The sequence below is a fragment of the Oryzias latipes genome, chromosome 23, assembly GCF_002234675.1.
Source record: "Oryzias latipes chromosome 23, ASM223467v1".
Lineage (NCBI taxonomy): Eukaryota > Metazoa > Chordata > Actinopteri > Beloniformes > Adrianichthyidae > Oryzias > Oryzias latipes.
The window spans coordinates 17,288,520-17,309,110 of record NC_019881.2 but is presented as its reverse complement, the minus strand read 5'-3'; the positions used below and the strand labels follow the sequence as shown (position 1 = coordinate 17,309,110).

The 20,591-nt window shown below is 38.5% G+C and overlaps 1 protein-coding gene across 10 annotated transcripts in view; it reads left to right on the top strand.

Annotated features, from left to right (window-relative positions):
• The window catches only part of anks1b (ankyrin repeat and sterile alpha motif domain containing 1B), a 205,723-nt gene that overhangs the window by 82,782 nt on the left and 102,350 nt on the right, over window positions 1-20,591 (top strand). For 9 of the 10 annotated variants that reach the window (XM_023952556.1, XM_023952554.1, XM_023952555.1 and 6 more), the window contains exons 6-10: window positions 3,711-3,786; window positions 5,058-5,159; window positions 7,997-8,119; window positions 9,637-9,821; window positions 16,719-16,850. In XM_023952556.1, the coding sequence (XP_023808324.1) occupies window positions 3,711-3,786; window positions 5,058-5,159; window positions 7,997-8,119; window positions 9,637-9,821; window positions 16,719-16,850 (618 nt within the window). Of the gene's footprint in view, window positions 1-1,238; window positions 1,522-3,710; window positions 3,787-5,057; window positions 5,160-7,996; window positions 8,120-9,636; window positions 9,822-16,718; window positions 16,851-20,591 lie in introns of those variants that run through there. The other variant, XM_023952563.1, reaches the window with a different exon arrangement.

Here is a 20,591-nt window from a genome sequence, read left to right as displayed (position 1 = left end):
TTTAACTGCTCCAAAAAACTAAGTGAATTTTTTGCACAATAAAGTGGGACTTTGTGGCTCCCGCTGGTAAGAAATTGGCTCAAATGGCTCTTTTAAACATCAAAGGTTTCAGTTACTTTGTCTAGTGGAAGTCAGTATTATTTGGCATTATTTCGTTCTTGACTGAGACTAATTTTAAACCTACCGGTACATGTTTTTCCACGTATGGGTGTAGAAAATGTTTTTGCAAGGATCTTTTGTAGCACTTATGTTAGTGCCATAAGTTTTTTTCCAACAGCCTTTTTGCCTCTTTTTGAACAACGAAATGCTCAGAAACGCAGTTTTATGCATAATTTTCTTTAAATATGTCTTTTGTTGTAAGAAAAATGCCACCAGTGCATGTCCAAAACACCAAAAACCCAGTTTTCATTAGTGAAAACTGTGGGATGGCAAATGTTGGTGGTCTGTAGCTAGTAAATTATATCAACTTTAACTATAAAAGCACGTCTCATGAATATGTTACTATAATATGTACTATAATATTGTACCGTTGAAGCAGAGAAGCGGGTGTTAGGAAAATTCATTCTCTAAAATTATTGCTTCTTTGGAAATCCTAAGCCTTTTTTGACCGTCTTTAGAGATGTGCAGAACGTGCTGGTATTGCAGAAGCAGTCCTTTATAATGTAAAAGCTCAAATGTAATGATAATTGCTCTTTCAGTGTTTTTCTGTGTAAAGGCCACGCTGTCATTGCAGCGGGTGCAGTGAACATCCCTCTGACAGACTCCTTGTAAACTGCCATCAGCTGAAAGCGCGTTATTTGGAGCTTACAGCCCGTGTCAGTAATTGGAGTAAAGCCCGTATAGTGGGACTAAATAAATGATAAAAGCATCGCAGTCTGCCGCACACTTCCTCCTCTCTGTTTCCTTTATAATGAGTGGAAATCCCGATGGGGGGATCGTGCTGTTAAGTGGGCAGCAGGCCAACTCAGAGAGGAGGTGGAGTATTTTCAAGTGCATTGTCTCCATTGAAGCTGGTCGGAACTGTGGTTCTGTGTTGACACATTAGCTGCTAACAGGGAGGGGGGTTGTACAGACGGACACTTCATCAGACCAATTGAAAATTTGGCGATTCATGTTATCATCACAACATGATGATAGTGTCTGTGTGTTTTTTTCTTTTCTTTCTCCTTTTTTTGGGCTTTGAATTGCAGGAAACTCTTATAGCGAGATTCACTTTCCTTGTTTCCTCTTGACATCGTCATGGGAAACGGGACAGGAAGTGGTCACGGAGTATCAAGAGGGCAGGCCGTGTGTTTTAGAAAGGGGGGGCTGTTTTCCTGTGCTCCCACCTTCTCTTGAATGAGGATGAAACATTTTTTGTTGTTGCTCAAATTTCCACTTCATTCACTGAGGCTGGGGCACTAATGGCGTGTTTTCATAGATTTACATCAGCAGGAATTTTAGGATCCAATTAGCCGTCACCTTTTTTGGATTTTGGATTCTCTGCATTCACTTCTATGAGTGTCTTTCCCAGTTTCTGAGGTAAGTTTAGCAAGGGGGGGGCGATCTCTCTGATCTGCTGCAGTGTCTTTTAGAATTACGTCTCCCGGCAGGTATTTCAGAAGAGGCCTGGCTGCTGTCCAAATAATTTGTCTTCATTAAGGCTGGGAGTTTTATAGAAGGCAGGTTTTAACCTGTTTTGTCAGGAAGCCAACCATGAAGGATGCAACACATTCAGCATACTGTTGCTGTTTCCGTTGGGGACAGCTGCAAGTGTCTTCAAAGTGCATTTTTGGTGCACCAAGTGGGAGTTGGAGCTTCCAGTAAGATGCTCAGGACAGTATGTTCAGCAGTTAACCCCTTGCATCAGTCAGTGGAGTGTAGATATAATGACTGGAATAAAAAACACTCAAAATCAAAAACAGTTCTCAGATTTTCCAGTTGCTTTTAACTCAAATCAATTTTTTGTATTTTTTGGTTATTTGCATGGAAATGGAGTCTGATGTTCTTATAAGATTATAGCCTGTGAATTTTTAGAAAATAAAAAGAACATTGTTGCAAGAAAAGTTCTTATTTTCTGTTTTGCAAGAAAAATAATCTTGTACAGAAAGTATTTCAATAGCAAAATGACCTTCGTTTAAGAAAATATGTCTTGGTAACGACATTTCTTTTCTTTTCTCTAGTAGCAGATTTTTTACTTTACTTTACAATTTAAAGAATTGTTTTACTTACTTTCTAAGAAGGCTATTTTTGCAGAGCAGCCATTTGTGAAAAAGTCTGCAGTTTACCTTTACGATAGTTTCCAGATTATTGTAAATTCCTTCACTGCCTAAACAAAAAGACAAATACAGGAAAACACTGTTACTGTAAAAAATCTGACTGTTTTCTTCAGGAAAAAAGGAGAAACTCTCTTAGATGTTTTTCTTTAAGTGAAGATTTTAGCTCATAAATATCATGCAAAGTTTTTCCGGCTTTACTGTCTTAGTACATAAAAAATTCAACAATTTTTCCTTTTGAATTTTCAGTCATTTTTCAGTTATATCAATCAAAAACTTTTCAATAAAAAAAGCAATTTTGTAATTTGAGATGTCACATTTAATGAAGTTGGAAATGTAAGAAAATACAAAGAACTCATTTTGAGATATGTTTATTGTTTAATGTAAACATAACCAAAGTTTTTTTTATACAATTTTGAAACATTTTGAATGTTAAAGATGAGTTATTAGGTTACATTTTTTTAAATTAAGCTTTTATGTCACTTTTTGATTCAGTTTTATTTTCTATAGTTTAATTTTCTATCTAAAAACAGTTGAAACATATTTGTAATGTTTAAGGCTTTAAATTCAGCAAACAAAATGCAAAGTTTGGACAAAGTATTCATTTACTTTAAAAAGAAAACACTGTCCAGCTGTCTGTGAATCCGGAAAAATCGTAATAATCCACATTTTTATGATGAATCTGTAAGTGTTAATGATTTCTCAAACACAAATGACCAAAAAGGCTTATTTCTATTTTACTCTGTTGGACTAAAAATAAGTTTCTCACCTCTAAACTGCTTTTCAACAAACATTTTCTAGATGTGGCTTTATAGAAACTCTACACTAAACAGAATACTTTTAGAATTTGTGCTAAAGTAAAACTGACAATTGAATAAATAAAATTAGGATTACAAAATATTTCAAACAGCAAACAAAACATTGTTTTTTCAAAAGTTGCTCATTTAAATTGTGATGGATGCCAGGATTTAAGGAAAATTCTGCACGTTGCATCTTTTATTGTAGTACATTTCAAAGATTTTCTCCCCCCTTGGTACCTCTGCTCTTTGTCATATGAAAGCTTTTAACGCACCTTCTCATCAGAGTAATCGTTTTTGGTCATTAATGGAGAGAGCGGCTGCTTTCTTCTGCACGCGTGTTTCCTTGAGTTGCATCATACCTGTAGCATTTTCTTAGCTCAGCTGGAGGCTGATTCGTACAGGATGAGGAAAACTAGGCCATTTCAATACAATCTCCCACTGCTTGTATAGTGATGTGAAACAGCAGTGAGCTTATGCTGCTTAAAGGCTATTTTTAACCTTGATCAATCTCTTTCATGATTGGTTCTATAAAAATACCTGCTTTCATTTCCTGTCAATCTCTTTTGGTTATTCGTGTTGTTTTCTGTTCTCTCAGTCTGATGATGTTTGGGTTTCCTGTTCTAGACACTGAAACTGTTTTCTCCGCCTCTTGCAGACGGAGAATGGCAGTGCCCTCCATGAGGCAGCCCTCTTTGGGAAGATGGATGTAGTTCGCCTTTTGCTCGACTCAGGTTGGTTTATAAATCCCGGCGAGACGGTTTAGTTTAGTTTCATGTGTCTTTTCCGTCAGCAGTGCAGGTATCTGACATATCAGGCATTTTCTGGGTAAGCCCTGCCATTGGAACAAGGATTGGTGGGTCAAAACCTATAGCAACAGAAAAAAACAAATAGAATTCTTGAAAGGCATTTTTATTTTCTTTTTATTTTGGTGCATCATTTTAATAATAAAATAATCAGTAAGTTTAAGGAAGGAATATTTTAAGGATTAGACTCTTGCTTTTATTGTCCTTGAGTTCTGCTGCCATCCAACACCCACTTCCCAGCAGTCTTTCCTTTTTCCTGCAGGAAACAGGGACTGAACGTGGAAGATTACTGTAAAACTGCTCCTGCTTTGTTCATTGAACTTTACCCAAGTCTACACATTTGAAAGTTTATTTATGTTTGTCACCAATTGCATAAACTTTAGCCTTTTCTGACGCTTCCTCGCATAGTTTCCTAGTAAGGCTTCCGCAGCTAGTTTGACCTGGAGTCTGACTCAAAGGATAAACATAGCAGTTAAGTAAAATTCTAATTAACTTCCTTACATTATATGTGGTTTCCATCACATTTGTCTTTATGGTGAATGAGAGAACATCTTGGAGACTGTCTATTTTTGCATAATAGCATGTTTGGAAGTTGAGCTGTGTCTTTGCTGTGACCAGAAACCCACTGGAGTTTCCCAGCTTCAAACAAATTAACACCATGGAGTTTTTCAGGGACCCATGGAGCTGTTGGAGAGAAATCAGTATTTCTTCTGTTTATAGTGGCATGACCCTTGCTGTTCGAAGGTGAATGAATGTAGAAAACGTGGAGGGTAGCTGTAGTTCATGATCCTGATGTACCACTTTTGTTTCAGCTTTCCACTATCCAAGCATGGCTCCAGCCTCTCAAAACAGGTTTTTTTAAAACCCACTCCAGTGAAAATAGTCTTTTTGGTTTTTTTAATATATTCTTTGGGCATTTTTCTCATGGAGGAGGACCTTACTACAATGTAACCTGTTTTTGTACAAACCTTTTGGGTGATTCGTTAGAATAAGTTTTTTTTTTTGGAGTAAGACATTGAGAATTAGATTTTGACCTGGTGAAACATCTGAAAGCAGAAGCATCATGGTCACCTCAGTACTTTGTGCAAAGTGAAAGGGTTTACCTTAAGGTTTTAATTGAGAAAATGTAGTGGCTTTCACCATTACCCCATTGCTAAAGGGCATGGAAGTAAACTCCAGGTGGTGTGTTGGTGTTTCAGGGATCGACACCAGTCTGACAGACTGTCGGGGGAGAACTGCTCTGGAGATTCTGAGAGAGCATCCTGCACCGAAATCCCAGCAGATCACTGCTCTCATCCAAGGTAAGAACAATTCTGAAAAATTAGGGAATCCAGACATTGTAAATAAAAACAAACATGACAGGTGATTCTTATTCTAAATAGATTGTTTAATTAATTTAGAATTACATAAGCATAAGAAGACAGGACCTCACTTTTGGATGTAAAACTGTGTGCATTCATACTGAGCTTTAGTATATTGTGGTTGAGAGAATGGAATTGTGACTGTTGGAAGGACAATTAAACTGGAAGATCTAATTTTCCTGGAAGTCTTTGTTTCTGTTAAACACAATGGGAACTTGGGTGAAATTTGGGCGACTGCTCTGTTACTGTTGGCGCCAAAACTCACACAATAAAGTTTGTTTTGAAACATCTCCTCCGTTGTCCTAAAAGTCTACGCTGGATTTTGCATCAGATGGTTATCAATGAGCTCCAGGCAGTGAAAAAAGGTCCTTTTTGTGGTTTCATTTCTGTCTGAACAGGTAATATTTTGCTAATTGCTGTCAAATGAGTATAAATATGGATTTAGCTTTCAATTGCATTGAAGTGTTTTTAGTCTCATGTCTTTTCTCTCTTTTTTAATTGAATTTTTACTGTAAAACAGCACAGTTTTCACAAGATTATCTCCTACAGCAGCAACACTGTCATTTCTCTTTCTACTAAACTGGTTACTGTTGCTTCCAATGAGATGGTCACTTTAAACTTTAAAGCAGCATTCACCTCCATAACATATTGATCAGTAGCAAATTCTCTTTAAAGCTAATTTCACACAGCCTTCAGCAACGCGTGTTCTACCCATTTTCCATGAAAAGTCTGCGTAAATGTATGTTTCAGGCAGTCCCCTTTAATTCATGTAAGAGCCTACGGTGTGAAAAATGTTCATAGAGGAGAAACTGATAATTGTATTTGTGCGCTGCTGTTGGACTGAGACGGGGGTACAACCTGGACAGGTTGCCAATGTCGCGGGGCACACAATCACTCCCACACACGCACACCGCGGGACACTTGAGAGTAATCAGTTAACCTATGAAGCATGTTTTTGGACTGTGGGAGGAAGCCAGAGTTCCTTGAGAAATCCCACGCATGCACGGGGAGAACATGCAAAATTCTACACAGAAAGGTCCCAGGGCCTTCTTGCTGTGAGGAGAGAGTGCCTACCCCTGTGCAGCCTATTTTTTATAATTTCCTTTTCAACTGTTTAAAGCCTGTTAAGCACTTTGTGTTACTGTTGTACAAAAAGTACTTGATAGTTTTTTTTAATTTAGCTCATCAGAGTGAATTCTCTCTTTCCACTTCTTTTAAATTTTTTTAATTCTTAATCACATGTACAAAATATTTTACTTTTTTAGCTAAAGTATTTGTGAATTTATGGACACAATTAAGTTGATAGATATAAAAACATTTACTCAAAGGTTTGTTGGGTCATTTTGTCTGAGAAAGTTTGAAATGTTTGGACCTGTAGATAAAAACTCTGCCTTTTGCCTTCCTCTGCACTGCGTTGTTTTGTGATTGTTAGTTTGAGTTTTCTCCCAGGTCCCTGCTGACCCCAAAATGACATCTTCTGAAGGCAGTTTGAACGCTGTAATCTGCGGCTTGGAGGCCTTCATCAGCTCTTATTGTGTAATCTGTGGCTGTATTTGAGCATGCGGTTTTGGGTTGAAGAGATAAAGAGACACACACACAAAGAAATAGAAAAGTGGAAAGATAGGAAAAATAAAGGAGAAGGAATTAATCATACTGGTCTCAACTCGGAAACAAACGGTCAAGGTTAGAATATAGATGCAACAGAGTTGATATTAAACCAGCGAAAGAGTGTTAAAGGCGCTGAACATCTCTGCTGACATTTTGGTAGAGGTTCAATGTGGAATTACCTGCACACCCAGTGCATCTGTGCATGCAGCATTTGTGCGCGGTCAGTAAGGAGCCAGTACTCGCACCTTACTAATGACTAGTTAGTGTGTACGACCCTCCACGGGCCTGGGCAACCTAAAAACCCACAGCAACCCGTAACTAAAGCTTTAGTGTATTGTGGCTTTGACTCAGAAAAAGGTTACTGATTCTATATGGATAATAATGTTTGGCCTAATTAAAATTAATCTGCTGAACGAGGCTTTTTATACTCTTAAAACACTTAATGTTTTGCCACTTTAAAGGATATAAAGGCACAGCTTGTATTTAAATGTCAGTGTGTCACTGAAAAAGGCTGTGTGGAAACACAAGCAAAAGTCTTGGCATAGGCATAAAAAGAAAGCTGAATCTGTGTTTATCAGAGGAAGGAAGAACCCAGAGAGGACACAGCTGTGACTTGGTGAACAGATCAGCTGAGCTCCACTTCCGGGTGGAGATGGAAGAGGACACACGTGAGCGCAGAGCAAAGAAGACCCGTCATTTACTGAAGTGCCTCAGCTAGAGGGGCTTTCTGGTGGCCGCTGCTGCTTTATTATGAAGCTTGTCTCAATAGAATTACAGGCTAGGATTCACCGTGCTCTTAAATTAACTGGGTTTTTCTGTCCAAAGGCAGCTGGTGGAGTATTAGTACAATGTTGTAGTACAGCTGCAGCCTTTGGACACTGCTTTATGTGTCCTCTGTTTATTGAGAAAGTGCTGATGGCGCTGGGATACTCAGTGAAGCATTTAAAGTACCCTTACTTTGGGGCTCTTCTAATAGCTGACTTTGTTTAATTTTCTTGTAGCAGAAGCTCACAAAATTTTATTTCATTAATAAGCTTTGCTCTGTAATCTGGGTAATTTCTCAGTGTAAGCATTATTTTTTTAAGTTCCTTAATGAGTCTGGCTTGTTTTGCTTCTTCAGCTTTGCTTTGGGTCTCTTCATTCTTACCTCCTCGTTTCTGTGTCCGCAGACTACATGATGGACGAGATGGACAAACAGGGTATAATCGAGGAGCCGGTCCGCAGGTGTCCTGTTCCTGCACCTCGGGCCGCCATCCCCTCACCTGCTGCCTCCCCCTCCCTCAGACACAAAAGTAAGGATGCAGTTTGCAAGTTTGCAAAACAGTTATTTTAATCATTTAGTAGATCCATGTCAAAATACATTTTCTGAAGATGGGCACATACTAGCCCATCTAGCAGCCAAATTTTGATATTTTTTTTAACTTTTATTTATCCAGAAAGAGTTTTTAAAAAAAATTACTTGTTTGTAAAAAAAAAAGAAAAAAAATGTGTTTTTATCGATTTCGTTCTTGGTTCGGTTGTTAGTGGGTTAACAGGGATGTGACCATAAAAAAGGGACAAAACGCTCATTTGTTTACTTCGATTAGACTTTTTCAGGTTGTTCTTGATATTTCAGTAGGAATCACATGAAAACATTTGGTTTCTTTAGTCGGGATTTTTCATTCACAACAGAGTCTGAATAGCCAGCGTATTGTGGAAAAAGAGAACACGAACACATAAACATACGACAGAAACAGAAACGGTCCTGTTTACTTTAATTAGAGCAACATTTTAAATATCCCACAGGCAGTGGAACATGGCCTCATGATGATCTTCTACAGAGAATGTTCTTCTAGCAAAAGCAAAGATGACCATAAAGATAGTTTAACTTTTTTTTTTCTACATTTCTCTTATTTTCACTCTAAATAGCAAACATAGCTCCAGATCAATATAAAAAATCATCTCGGGTCTTATTCTGCAGAGAGTTTAGGAGGAAGTTCTGAGTTCCCAGAGGCACACTGGAGAAGTCTGCTGGAGTTCCATTGAACAGTCACAGCCTATAGTCATGACTGCATACGTCTGCACTGCTTCTGAAGCTTTTAAAAAGTGTTTTGACACAGAAATCATAGTTTTTCTCAGTTTATGATCACAAATGTGAATATACTCCAGAAATAGTAGTAACGTTTTAGTTGGAATAATATTTGAACATTAGATATTCTTCAAACATTTTGAATGTCTATCATTTACACGATTCCCCTTTTTATTCTCTCTATAACTTTATATAATCTCCAAGTACATTAGAAGCAAATATGCTTGTTAGTATTGGGTGTAAAATCCAGAAAAAAATCAGTTCAATTCTGCATGAACTTCTGACTGTAGAGTTCAATGGAAACCTCTGAAGGCTAGTCGAGTTAAAATCCTATAATAATGGTTTGATTCATTTGGCAAATCAGGCAATCATCTTTTAAGACCATCAATTCTATCATAACTAAGCTGTGTGAAGTTATTCTTGAAATAATCAGTCCTTCAGTGGAGGATGGCCGTTGGTGTGGATTCCTCTGTACAACACTGCCCCCTGTGTTTCAAATTCTATCCTGTAAAAATCTCTGCTCTGCTCGTCCTGGCTGTCAGCAGACGCCCTCGTCACCTTGACGACTGCAGTGACTCTGAAGAGGCCTTAGAGAAAACAATCAGCACATTTTATTCTTGAAAACTTGCCTTAATGCAATGCTATAGGAATCCAGACAAATGTTTTACTCAGATTTTGATTTTAGGACCAAATCAGTTGTTTTCAGTGAACCTGTATCTTCTTTATCTTACTCATTTTCAGCTGACGACGCGGTGACAAGTGAGCTGTCCAGGCTTCTCAACGATATCAAGAAGTGTAGAGACTACTCCTTCGAGGAGCTCTGCCACACCATCTCCTCCCACTCCATGGACAGCTTTGGGAGCGGGCGGCTGTCGGATGAGGAGCACACCGACAAACCCAATGGCACGCTAACTCGAGTCAGCAAGGTACTATTTTTATAGTTTTTTAAAAGTTTCCTCTCTGAATTTGCTTCTGTTCCAAAGTTTTGTATAAAAACAAAAGGAAAAATGTATCCAACTCTATCACTGCAGAAACCTGCTGAAGGATGGTGGCAGTCATGAGTTTCAGTGCAAGCTCAACCACAACAACAATACCCTGAGAATATTTTATAAACAAATTATTGTCAAATTATGCTTTTGTCTTGGATTATCTTTGCATTGGATTGCACTGAATCAAAAGAAACTGCATTTCATTTAAGGCATTCAAAGACAGATGCATTGTGGGGTTTTTACAGTCAATTAACATATTATTAGTCAAGTGTTTGTTACTAAAAGAAGTAATAGAAGTAGAAATCTTTGGCCATTTATAGATTTATTTCAGATCATTTAACTATCTTTATCCCGTCCAGTTCCTGCTGTCGCTCAAAGCTGTGGAGCAGTAGGAGTGTGCCTCACCTCATTCCTGGATCCGTTTTTAGTATTTATTTATATATTTGGAATGAATTAAGATATATTTAGTCCGAGGTCAAATGAATTTTAATTTATTCGATCAAAATAAATTGTCATTTAAATGATTAGAAGTAAACATTTCTAGATTTATGTGAGATTTTGCTTCAAATATTGCTGAAACCAAAAAACGGAACAGGACCCTTTCACTAAATTTTTATTTAATACTAATTATAAATTGTTGTCAGAAGCTTGTTTCCTTTTTTTAATTTTTTTTTCTAACTTGTTCTGTCCAACAACTGAGCAAACAGATTAGAGCTGAAGGCCTTTTGTGTTGGACAGGTTTTAATATCACAAAAAGAGGTTACATAACTTCGAAAAACCAGAGTGTAAATTTGCATAAACCCCTTTTTGTTACTTTATTATTTTTAATTTATTTGTTACATTTAGTGTGTGGGGGGAAAGGGGAAGAATGTGAGGGGGGTGGGGTGGAAGAGAATAAAAGGAAGAGAAGTGGAGAATGTGGGGGATACAAGCACTGATTTTTTTTTTTAAACTTGTCCTGTCCAACAGCTGGGCAGGCAGATGAGGACTGGGGGCCTCTTGTGTTGGACATATTTTACTTTAACAATAGGGGTTATTAATCTTCAGATAAACCTGAGGTATGTCTGAATAAGCCCCTTTTGTAATTGAGGCCAAACTTACAAACACTGATTTGAATGAGTTAATATTTCAAGCTGTGCAACAATTATACCAGATCTGCTGGAAAGACTAATATTACATCAAAGGTGATATACTGACACGAAGATGAGCGGAAAATGTCTGTCCATCAAGACACTGTGGGTTAGGAGGAGGGATGAAGCAGACAGGGAGCAGTGTGGCAGTGTGGACCTGCACCAGATCCTCCCCAGCCTGACCAGCCAGACCAGGAGAGGGAGGGAGAGACCCCCAGGTGACGGGACCCAAGCAGCCCGAGAGGGGGGGAGGAGGGGACCACCCACCCACCCAGCCAGGCGCAGAGGGGGGCCCCTGTAGGGGGGTTGCTTGGGGGCCACTGGGTGCCGGACATCAAGACGCGGGCCAAGGACGAAGCCAGGGCCCCGAGAACACGAGAGCTCCGTCTCCACAAGCCAGCCCCGTCACCCGACCCAAGCAACCCAGAGATCACAGCTCCACCACAGCTCCCCCCCCCCCCCCCCCCCCCCCAGGGTAGTGGGGGGGCAGGAGCTTGTTTCCTATTGAAGTCCCACTCCCGTTAGACAAAATCTGAAAACCCGTGTCGTTTTTAGGACATGGTTTCAGTAGAAATTCACCTCTGAGTTGGGGGGAGACTATGTATAGTTGTGAGAGCTCTCTGTTTACATTCTCCCCTGCTAGCTTACAGACCCTCACACATCCAACTTGGCATTAGCAGTGCAACAAAAATGGCTCTCCAGCCATACAGTTTTGAGTTTTGAGTCAGATACCAGCTCAGACGAGGAGAACAAAGACGTACATGGATCCATTTGTCTGCAACTGGATGCTTCAAAATGGAGCAGAGCAGGGAGCTTAAAACATTAAAAAACGACATTACAAAATTTTTAATGTCACAAATATGTTCTTTTTCAAAAAGTATTTTAACTTTTCCTCCTGATTCACAGAGATTTGAATAAAAAATCCTCAGAAATGCAGTTTTAAGCTTAATTTTCTCCATATATGTCCTCCATCATCGGGAAAATGCTAGAAGAACATGTTAAAAACACCAAAAACATAATTTACATAAGAGTGGGTCTTTAACAGAAATATAGATCCTATGCATATATATATGTTTTATGGCTTCATTTTTTTTAGTTTTCCTCACAAAACTACCTGTTTTCAGGGATAAATGTTGTATTTTGTACGTTTCAACAACAGAGGGCAGTATCACACCAGGCTCACGCTGCCGGTTTATCCACTGGATCAGTCCTTTTCTCTTTTGAAATGCAAAACATCTTTGCTGTGTGTGGAAGTCATTTTTCTTTGTCTCCAAACAGCTGTTTGCACCCTGCAGTCATCTTTTCTCATCTTTTTTGATGTTGTGTTTCTCCATTTCAACAAACTCTATTCCTCCCCTCGGCTCCAGACCACTTTAGGTTTCTGTTTGGACGGTAATGCCTCATTTTTACCTGTTGAGCACCGAACTGCAGCTGCAGTTTATGTCCTGTGGCCAGCACAGCATGATGAAGAAGCTACTTTTTTCCCAGCACATAGGTCGTTTGAAACGCAGACTCCCCCCACACCTGAGCCTCTGGACCACACACTGTGCAAGCTCACACAGGACAAATGGGATTGTATGCCCACCTGCTTATTGCTGTCTCTGTTTCTTTCCAATTCACTCGTCAACCGTAATTGCCTCAAATCAACAAAACAATATTGGTACACTGATCAATAGCTATTTTCTGGGTACAGAGGGGGGGCTGTGTTTACATACAGTTAAACAGGCGTTTACAACTCCTGCCAAGGCTCACACTCCTGAGCATGAGCAGTGAACATGCACAGCCTGTAATTATTTTAATCCATCTTGTGTCTCTCCATCACAATAAGCACCAATTTGTATTCTGTTCCATGCATTTTTGGTGTGCACGGGAGTTTACATGCCCCCAGGCTCCTGTCTAAACATGTGGCTGGGGCCATTAGTATGAGATTCAACATCTCTCCTGCTCATGAATATAACTCAGGCGGCTCTTTCATAAGTTTAAAAAGAATAGAGGCTCAGTGTCAATGTGCTGCAAAAAAGACCTGTCATTTTCAATGAAGTCTAAAATATAATCCTCTTATAGGCTCTGGTGCACCCCCCAGTTAAAACTCCACATGGATTTATAAAGATCTAATTGTTTTTTATATTGAATTGGAAAATACTTGAAATTTAAAATATGCGTTTTATTAATTTAAACTCTATTCAACTTCTGTTAGCAGTTTAATTGAAATTTTTTTATCTATGCATTACAATAAAAAGCATCTCAACGTTGAGATCTATAACAGTTTGTTTTTATGTTACTTTAAAGATAAAGCATCTCAATATAATTGAAGGTTAATAACATAAATTAGGAATAATTGGGAAAATTGACTTAACCTGAAAGAAGCCACAGTGATACATAAGAATCTGTGCATCATCAGATAAATTATTTTTCATCTGAAAAACACTCTTTCAAAAAGAAAGACCCTTTTGCAATTAAAATCATATTTTTGGTCTTGTTTGTAGCTTTTTCTTTGACAATAGAGGACATAAATTAAGAAAATTAAGCTTGAAATTTCATTTCTGAGTTTTTCTTTATACAAATTTTTGGAGCTAAAGTAAAACTGCCATTTAAAAAAAAAAGCTCCCTGCTCCTCTCTATTCTGATGAATCCACTTGTAGCAAATAATGTGAGGTTGGGGTTGAGGGGGCCGTAAGCTAGCAAGAAAGCCGATTATCAGTGAAAAATGTTGATCACCAGAAGAATCACCAATGATCTAGTGTTCTCATGCTATCAGCAAAAATTATCTAGTTTCTCGTTCTCACCAGAAAATAACTAGTTTTCTTTATCATGAGAAAAAAATGTGTTTCCCCATGATAACGTGATAGTGGATGTTATCTTGAGAAAACAGGCAAAAAAAAGTATTAATCAACTGCGTCAGTTCTTTTTTTATACTTATTAATTTTGATTTAAAATCTTTCTCTATATCTAGAAACGAGTTCTGGTTTTTCACACTTGAGTTCTTATTTCTGGGTAGCAGTTTTGCTGGCAGTCCCAACTGTCACATTGTTAAATATAAACTGCAGTGATGCTTCCTTAGTCCAACTTTAGATTCAGTTCACATCATATTAACACTGAATTGGATCGTTTTCTGCAGCCTATAAAACTATATTTTAAATATGAATGCCTTTTTTGCTATCAAATGCATTTATGATTAATATCCAGCAGAAAAAGTATGTTTATCATATTATGTTTTTTTTATTTTTTTTATAATGGATAATAATGGATTGTGCTTGTTTACACTGCAGTGTTTTATCAAGGTGACTTCAGGATGTATCAGTGCTTAAACCTAACCTCAAACCTTTTTCAATGCCGAGCAGTCTTCAGCATTTGGTGACCTTTTCTTTGCTCTCACCATCTGTCATTCCCCTCCTCTGTAACTTTTAAGTCTCACAGCCTTCCTGTCCTCTAGAGCTTTACTTTGCACACTGTTTTTTTTTTTTAAGTTCCAAAACACCTTCTAACCTGGGGAACTGCAGTATGCTGCACCAGGGCTTCCCGGTTTGTCTGACCCTTTTCTTTCTTGTCACTGCAAAGACATCTTTGTGTGACCTGCTGGGATCTCAGTCTACGCTCCATTATATGATTTATTGGGATATCATCGGGGCTGGATCAGCCTTTCAACTCAAAGCTCATCCTCAAACCTGTCATCCCCCATGAGAACTAAAGTGCCCCAAGAAAGGACACTGTGTGCTTACATTCGAGCTCACTGTGTTCCACCAGTCTGAGTAGATCAAATGCATAATTCCACCTTTAGCAAACGACAATGTATGTGTGTACAAACTGCTGCATTCATTCTGCAGGCATTCAAAGATATTGGCAGTTATTTTCCCCTGTTAATATTCACTTGTCTTGGAGCCCTGTTGACATTTATCAAGCCTTCTGCTGCAGATTTATCAAGGTTGGTTCTACAGAAAATCTACTATTTGTTGTGACTCGAAACGCAATGAAAGTCAAAGCTTGGAAACTGGCAAGAATGAGACGCCAAATAAAACTGCAAGGTCTCTCTTGAATTTCTGTTTTACCCGATAATGTTCAAAACTGTTTATCAATAAGCTTTATTAAGGTTTTATTTCTTTCAGAAACGTCTTTGTTTTACATTTTAGGATGAGAGGGCTTGATTACAACTGCCTTCCTGCCTCGATTGCCTTTAAAAACCAATATGTTGATAAGATGGGCTGTGCTAAAGATGAACGACAAACTCCTTTTATTTTTGTGAACTGAACATTTATTTTGAAGTTGCCGAAGAAAATCATCTTTTACTGCAAAAACACAAAATCTTTTCTATCTAGTTTCTAGTGAAAATATATTATTATTTTTGATATAAGACAAAACCAACTTTCTAGTCACTTTTTAGTAAGCTGTGACGACTTGTTTTTGGAAAAACATCTTGAATATCTTGTTGAGGGAATTTATCTTGAAATATTATATTTTAAGCCGCATTCCTAATGAGACAAATTTGTTTTACAAAATATATTTAAGCAAAATTTTAATTTGTGAAAACTGGAAAATTTTATTTGACTTGTAACACAGTACGAATGCATTTAACAATGGCAGGACAAAACATACATTTGTGTAAGATCTTTATGGCAAAATCCTAAAATTATAGCCTCAGTTTGATATGATCATGGCCTAGAATCTAAATGAGAATAGGTGGATTGTTTGGAATGTCAAAGCGGGGCAAATCTCCCGAATCACAGCTCTATTAAGATATATGAGAGACTTGGTGTCATATAATTCCAGTTGGACACAAACCGCAATTATCAATTTCTCCTCTGTGATCAATTTTCAAATGGTTGGTGTTTCTCCACTCCCTAAATGACACTACTATTTCTGAGTCCCTGATTGGTCGAAGTTCAATTGCTTTTACTTTCAATGTGCGTTCGATGGCCACGCGTTTTGTACATGGAGCCCAAAACTGACTTAAACATTTGTATAGCGATGCATGAATGCAAGCGTTTCAACGCAGGAGCCCAAAACGCACATATACATGCGTTTACATAGATTTTCCGTTGAAAGCGGTCGCTCAAAAGTGCGTTTCCTATCCCGATGTGAACGTAGCATCAGAGAAATGCTGGATAAATGGTGACATTAGTGACATCGGCTGGTTTTGCTGCTTTAGCCTTTCTTTTTGGATATCCTAACCTTTTAACGTCTAAGTGTTCCTTGCTAGTGCTTTTAAAACTCTGTCCTCGGGCCCAACTTTCCTGCATGTTTTGTTTCTAAACACACCTGTTATTAATGACTGTCATTATCAGGCCTCTGCAGAGCTTAATTAGCGGAGGGTGTTTAATTGGGGTGGCAACATGCAGGATGGTTGGTGCTTTAAACAACAAAGCTTCAGTAGGCCTCAAACTTTTCAAGACCAGCATTCTTTCATTTTTGATATTCAATGAGACAGTTATTCAAGCTATTTACTTCTATTTGGAACAATGGTATTAAAAAAAGAGAGAGAATCAAAGTTCATGAGTTTCATTTTACAGCTCTTTTCCCTGAGTCCATCTCCTAATAACCTCATTACCAGTTTGCTTTTGATCCTTTGTCTCTCATGTTTTACAGGCATGTTTGGCAGCCGTCTTTTCAGAGGCTAATTGCATTTTCCTGCTCTTGGTTGTCCGATTCACCTTTGATGTCTTTCATGGGTGGCAATCTGGTAATAGTGTTTTCCTATTTGCGCCAACAGCGTCCATCCCTGCCTCTGGCGCACGCCATGGAGGATGAGGAGGCGGAAAAGACTTGTGGTCCCACTGGAATCTGGGAGGCTCTGACTCCCTGCAATGGATGCCACAACCTGGGCTTCTCTGCGCTGTCAGAGGTACGGACACACAAGCATGTATGCATCATGTTTTTGTGCATAAAGGTGATTAAATGTAAAAGTCATTTGCTTTTCTCACTTGAAAGAAATTGACAACGGAATGCAAAGCGAACCTGCATGTGGACACAAACATACGGCTTCACTTCTGCAAAATTACAGGCTAGTGATGTTGCCATTGTTCTGAGCGAATACTTTTACTGGTTACCGTGGGAACGAGGTGAATAAGCCATCACTAGAGAGGCTGGGCTACTGGAAGCTCTGCAGTTTTTTCTCTCAACTCTCGATGGTTTAACTAGAATTCATAAGCTTCAAAAGAAAAAGAAAGTTTAAATCAAAAGAAACAACCCATTAAAGGTTAATGGACTGTGACTTTTAAGGTGTTACCATCGTTTTTGGGAAAGATTGATTCATCTAAACTCTTTTGCTTTCTAAAATTCCCAATTCCAGCTTATCGACTCACTCATTCAGCCCTGCATGCTGTGAATAAAAGTGTGGTTAAGTGTGGAGATGAGAGCATTTAGAGCAAGATGCATGCTGGCTCAAACAGCAGAGCTCCTGACATTTACAACACAACAGACCCTCTGTCTTGTACACTGGCAGCCTGCCTGAGTGACTGGCACACTGCCTGGAGAGGTCTGCACCTGGAGGAATGTTTGTGTGTACAAATGTGTTGATATCTAGAAGGAAAAAAATGCTCCTGTGCTTCTGGTTGAAAATTTTAGTTTAGCTGTATGTGCATGCAGCATTTTCCCTTCAGCTTTCTGCATGCCGATTTGCTGCTACATCATCAGTTTGTGTGGGTGGATTTGAGTGAAAAAGTGTGAGTTTTTCAAAGAGGAAAAGGAAGGAGCACTGTAAGAGGATAGCTTTTGCCGAATTAAGTGAACATGTCAGCCTGTCAAGTCACACAGTTTAGATCGTTTACTTTAAAATCTTTTTTAAGGTAAAACAATGTATTTTGGTGGTGCAGCTACTGTTGTCATTTCTAATTTCAATGTTTCCTCTGTCTTCATGACATTTTTTTCCACTTTTTTGTTTACTGCAGTGTCCAACCCCTTCTGCGTTTTAATAATCAAAGGTTTTTAAAGCCCCACTCCAAAAAAATCGTGTTTTTACCATGTTCTTGGGCATGAGCAGGGCAACATGGAAAACATGCAGGACAGTGTGCCCCGAGGACCAGGGTTGGGAAAGGCTGCCCTAGAAAACGTCTCATCTTTTTCTGATTTTGGCTAAAAATGGCATAATCATAATTAAAAGACCAATGGGATCTCTGTAGAAAGAGATCAGAGGAGTGGGTCTTTAGGGCATCTTCCCTTCTCTATCACTTTTGTCTTCCTGCTGTGAATTTCCTCCCACCTTCATGAGGTAAATGCTGACTTATGGCAAACGCTGTGCAGAGGTTTCCTCCCTGACGTCATCTATGAAACGTACCGTGAGGTGGCCTTGGAGAGGAATTGGGTCATAGGGAAGGGAGAAAGATACAACTCAAATAACCCAAAATACTTAGATGGAGAAAGGTTGGTAGGGTTGCCAAGCAACAGAAAAATTCAGGCGATGTTGAGCATTGGGTGACCACCATAAATACACTCTTCATCATCAGCATAGGTATGTCAGAACTACCAGCAAACATGTCCCTTTTTTCTGCCTCTGCTTTTGTGCATCACTGTCTATTATTCTAGTTGCCTTTCCATTTTTGACCTTCTTTTTCCTGCAAGGAGAAAGTGTCCTCTTAGTTTACGGTTGTTCCCCATGATGAGAAATGGAACAAATGCTATGAAAGAGCTGAGTGGGAGCCAGCCCCTGAGTTAACATCAGAAACACACAAGAAGCCATGAAGATGTAAAAGACGATCAAAGGCAGAGAGAACAGAGATGGTGGAGAGCTGGCAGGTCAACAAAAAGAGCAGGCATGTTCTCTTTTTGAAGCAAACTTAACCCTGTGATGACGAAAGACTTTACAGAAAATTTGGAGTCAAGTTTTTAAATACTTTGATGAAATCCACCAAAAAGAATTATACAATATAATTTTTAATGAGAACAACTCGTCCCGCCAAAAGTGTTTTGAGAGTTCACGGAGGCAGCCATTTTGAAATAAGCAGGAAAATCCCCTCTACTGCCTCTAGTGGAATGATGCTGAACTTCATATACACATGGGGTCAGGGCCGGCCCTGGTCTTCTGGGGGCCCTAAGCGAAATTTAATTTGTGGGCCCTCTAACTGATCAGCAGCACCAACAAAACGCAACTGTTGTTGTAATATAAATGAGATATATCTAGTGCAGAATGTTGGAAAGAAGTGCCTTCACTGTTGTGTGTGTGTGCACAAATGTATGACTGTCCTTTTAAGTAATAATGAAACAATAAGTTTGATTTGGGTTCCATATTGGGTAGATTTGAACTTACCAGCAGCAGCATCAACGTTTTCCCTTTCAACAGAAGATGTGGTGACAGGAGTTTCTTCTGCAGCTAAAAAACAAGAATTATTATACAATAATTAATGATGAAGTTAATAAAATAACTATAGCAGATTACTACTAATAGTTTAGTGGTTCAGTTAAAATCTGTTTGCAGGTTTTTCACAATGTCATGATCTTTTTATATATTTATGAGAAATAGATTGTTTGATTATATATTTGCACAAGATCATATTTATTTATTTAATTATGAACAGTTTGGGGTTCCATACTCTTCAGCCGCTGTTTATGGAAAAAAAGGGGTTATGCAGACACTGTTTTTTAAATTACTTTACATGCCACATGAAGGGATGTGGATGCTGCACCTCCTCCAATACTTTTTGATACTTTTTGAGAGCAGAAGAAAATGTTGGCTGACACGGAACTGTGCAAAACATCCTCATTATGTAAAACCAAAACCTCAAAATACAAATAAGAAAGAAATGTACCTATTTATAAATAATAAATGTGAATAATAATTTGAGTATAAATGGAAATATAAGCATTTATACACTTCTTATTCTATTATTTTGTATGTTCATAATTTTAAAATGAGTACATTTATTTTATTTGTCATTAATAAATTAGAACCTTTATTTCCTATGTATTTGGCAGTTTTGATTCTCCATATTTCATGCCAATGCAAGATTTTAAGACACATTGTTGAAAAAGTCAGACTACCAGACTGTCTATAACAGATAAACAGCAGTTTCTATACTGACATAAACCGGAAAATGCAGAACGCACTAAATATGTGTTAGCAAAACAATTAAACAATACGATAACGTCAGTTAAAACATTTATCAGCCATCACCGTTGTCATTATTTACTCCTCTCTTCGCCGTTTTGGAAGGTCCTGTCTGACCTCATCCAGGAAACTTGGGTATCAGAATTATTTTAGAGTTTTCCATTGGAAATTACGACAAACGGGGTCGTTTATGTGCAAACTAAACTTCACCTGTCTTTCTAACTTTACCGAACTTCGGATCAATTAGTAAATTGCGAATGCACAGAAATACTGGATAATGTAAAAAATATGGCCCCATCATCCTCCAAACTTACCTTGTGATTGATGCTGAAGTTGTTCATCTTTTTTCAGCTCCTGATGGATAAAGTCTCTGTGGCATGAAGTGCTCTTGTTGTCGCTTTGATCAGCGTGACAAAATGCGCTCGTTTTTTTTCTTTTCTCAACTTTATTGAAACAAAATGCGCTCGTAAATGCACACTGTGCCAGGCTCAGATGCAGTGATGTTGACCAATCGTTGCTGAGAGTGGCGTAACGTCATTATTT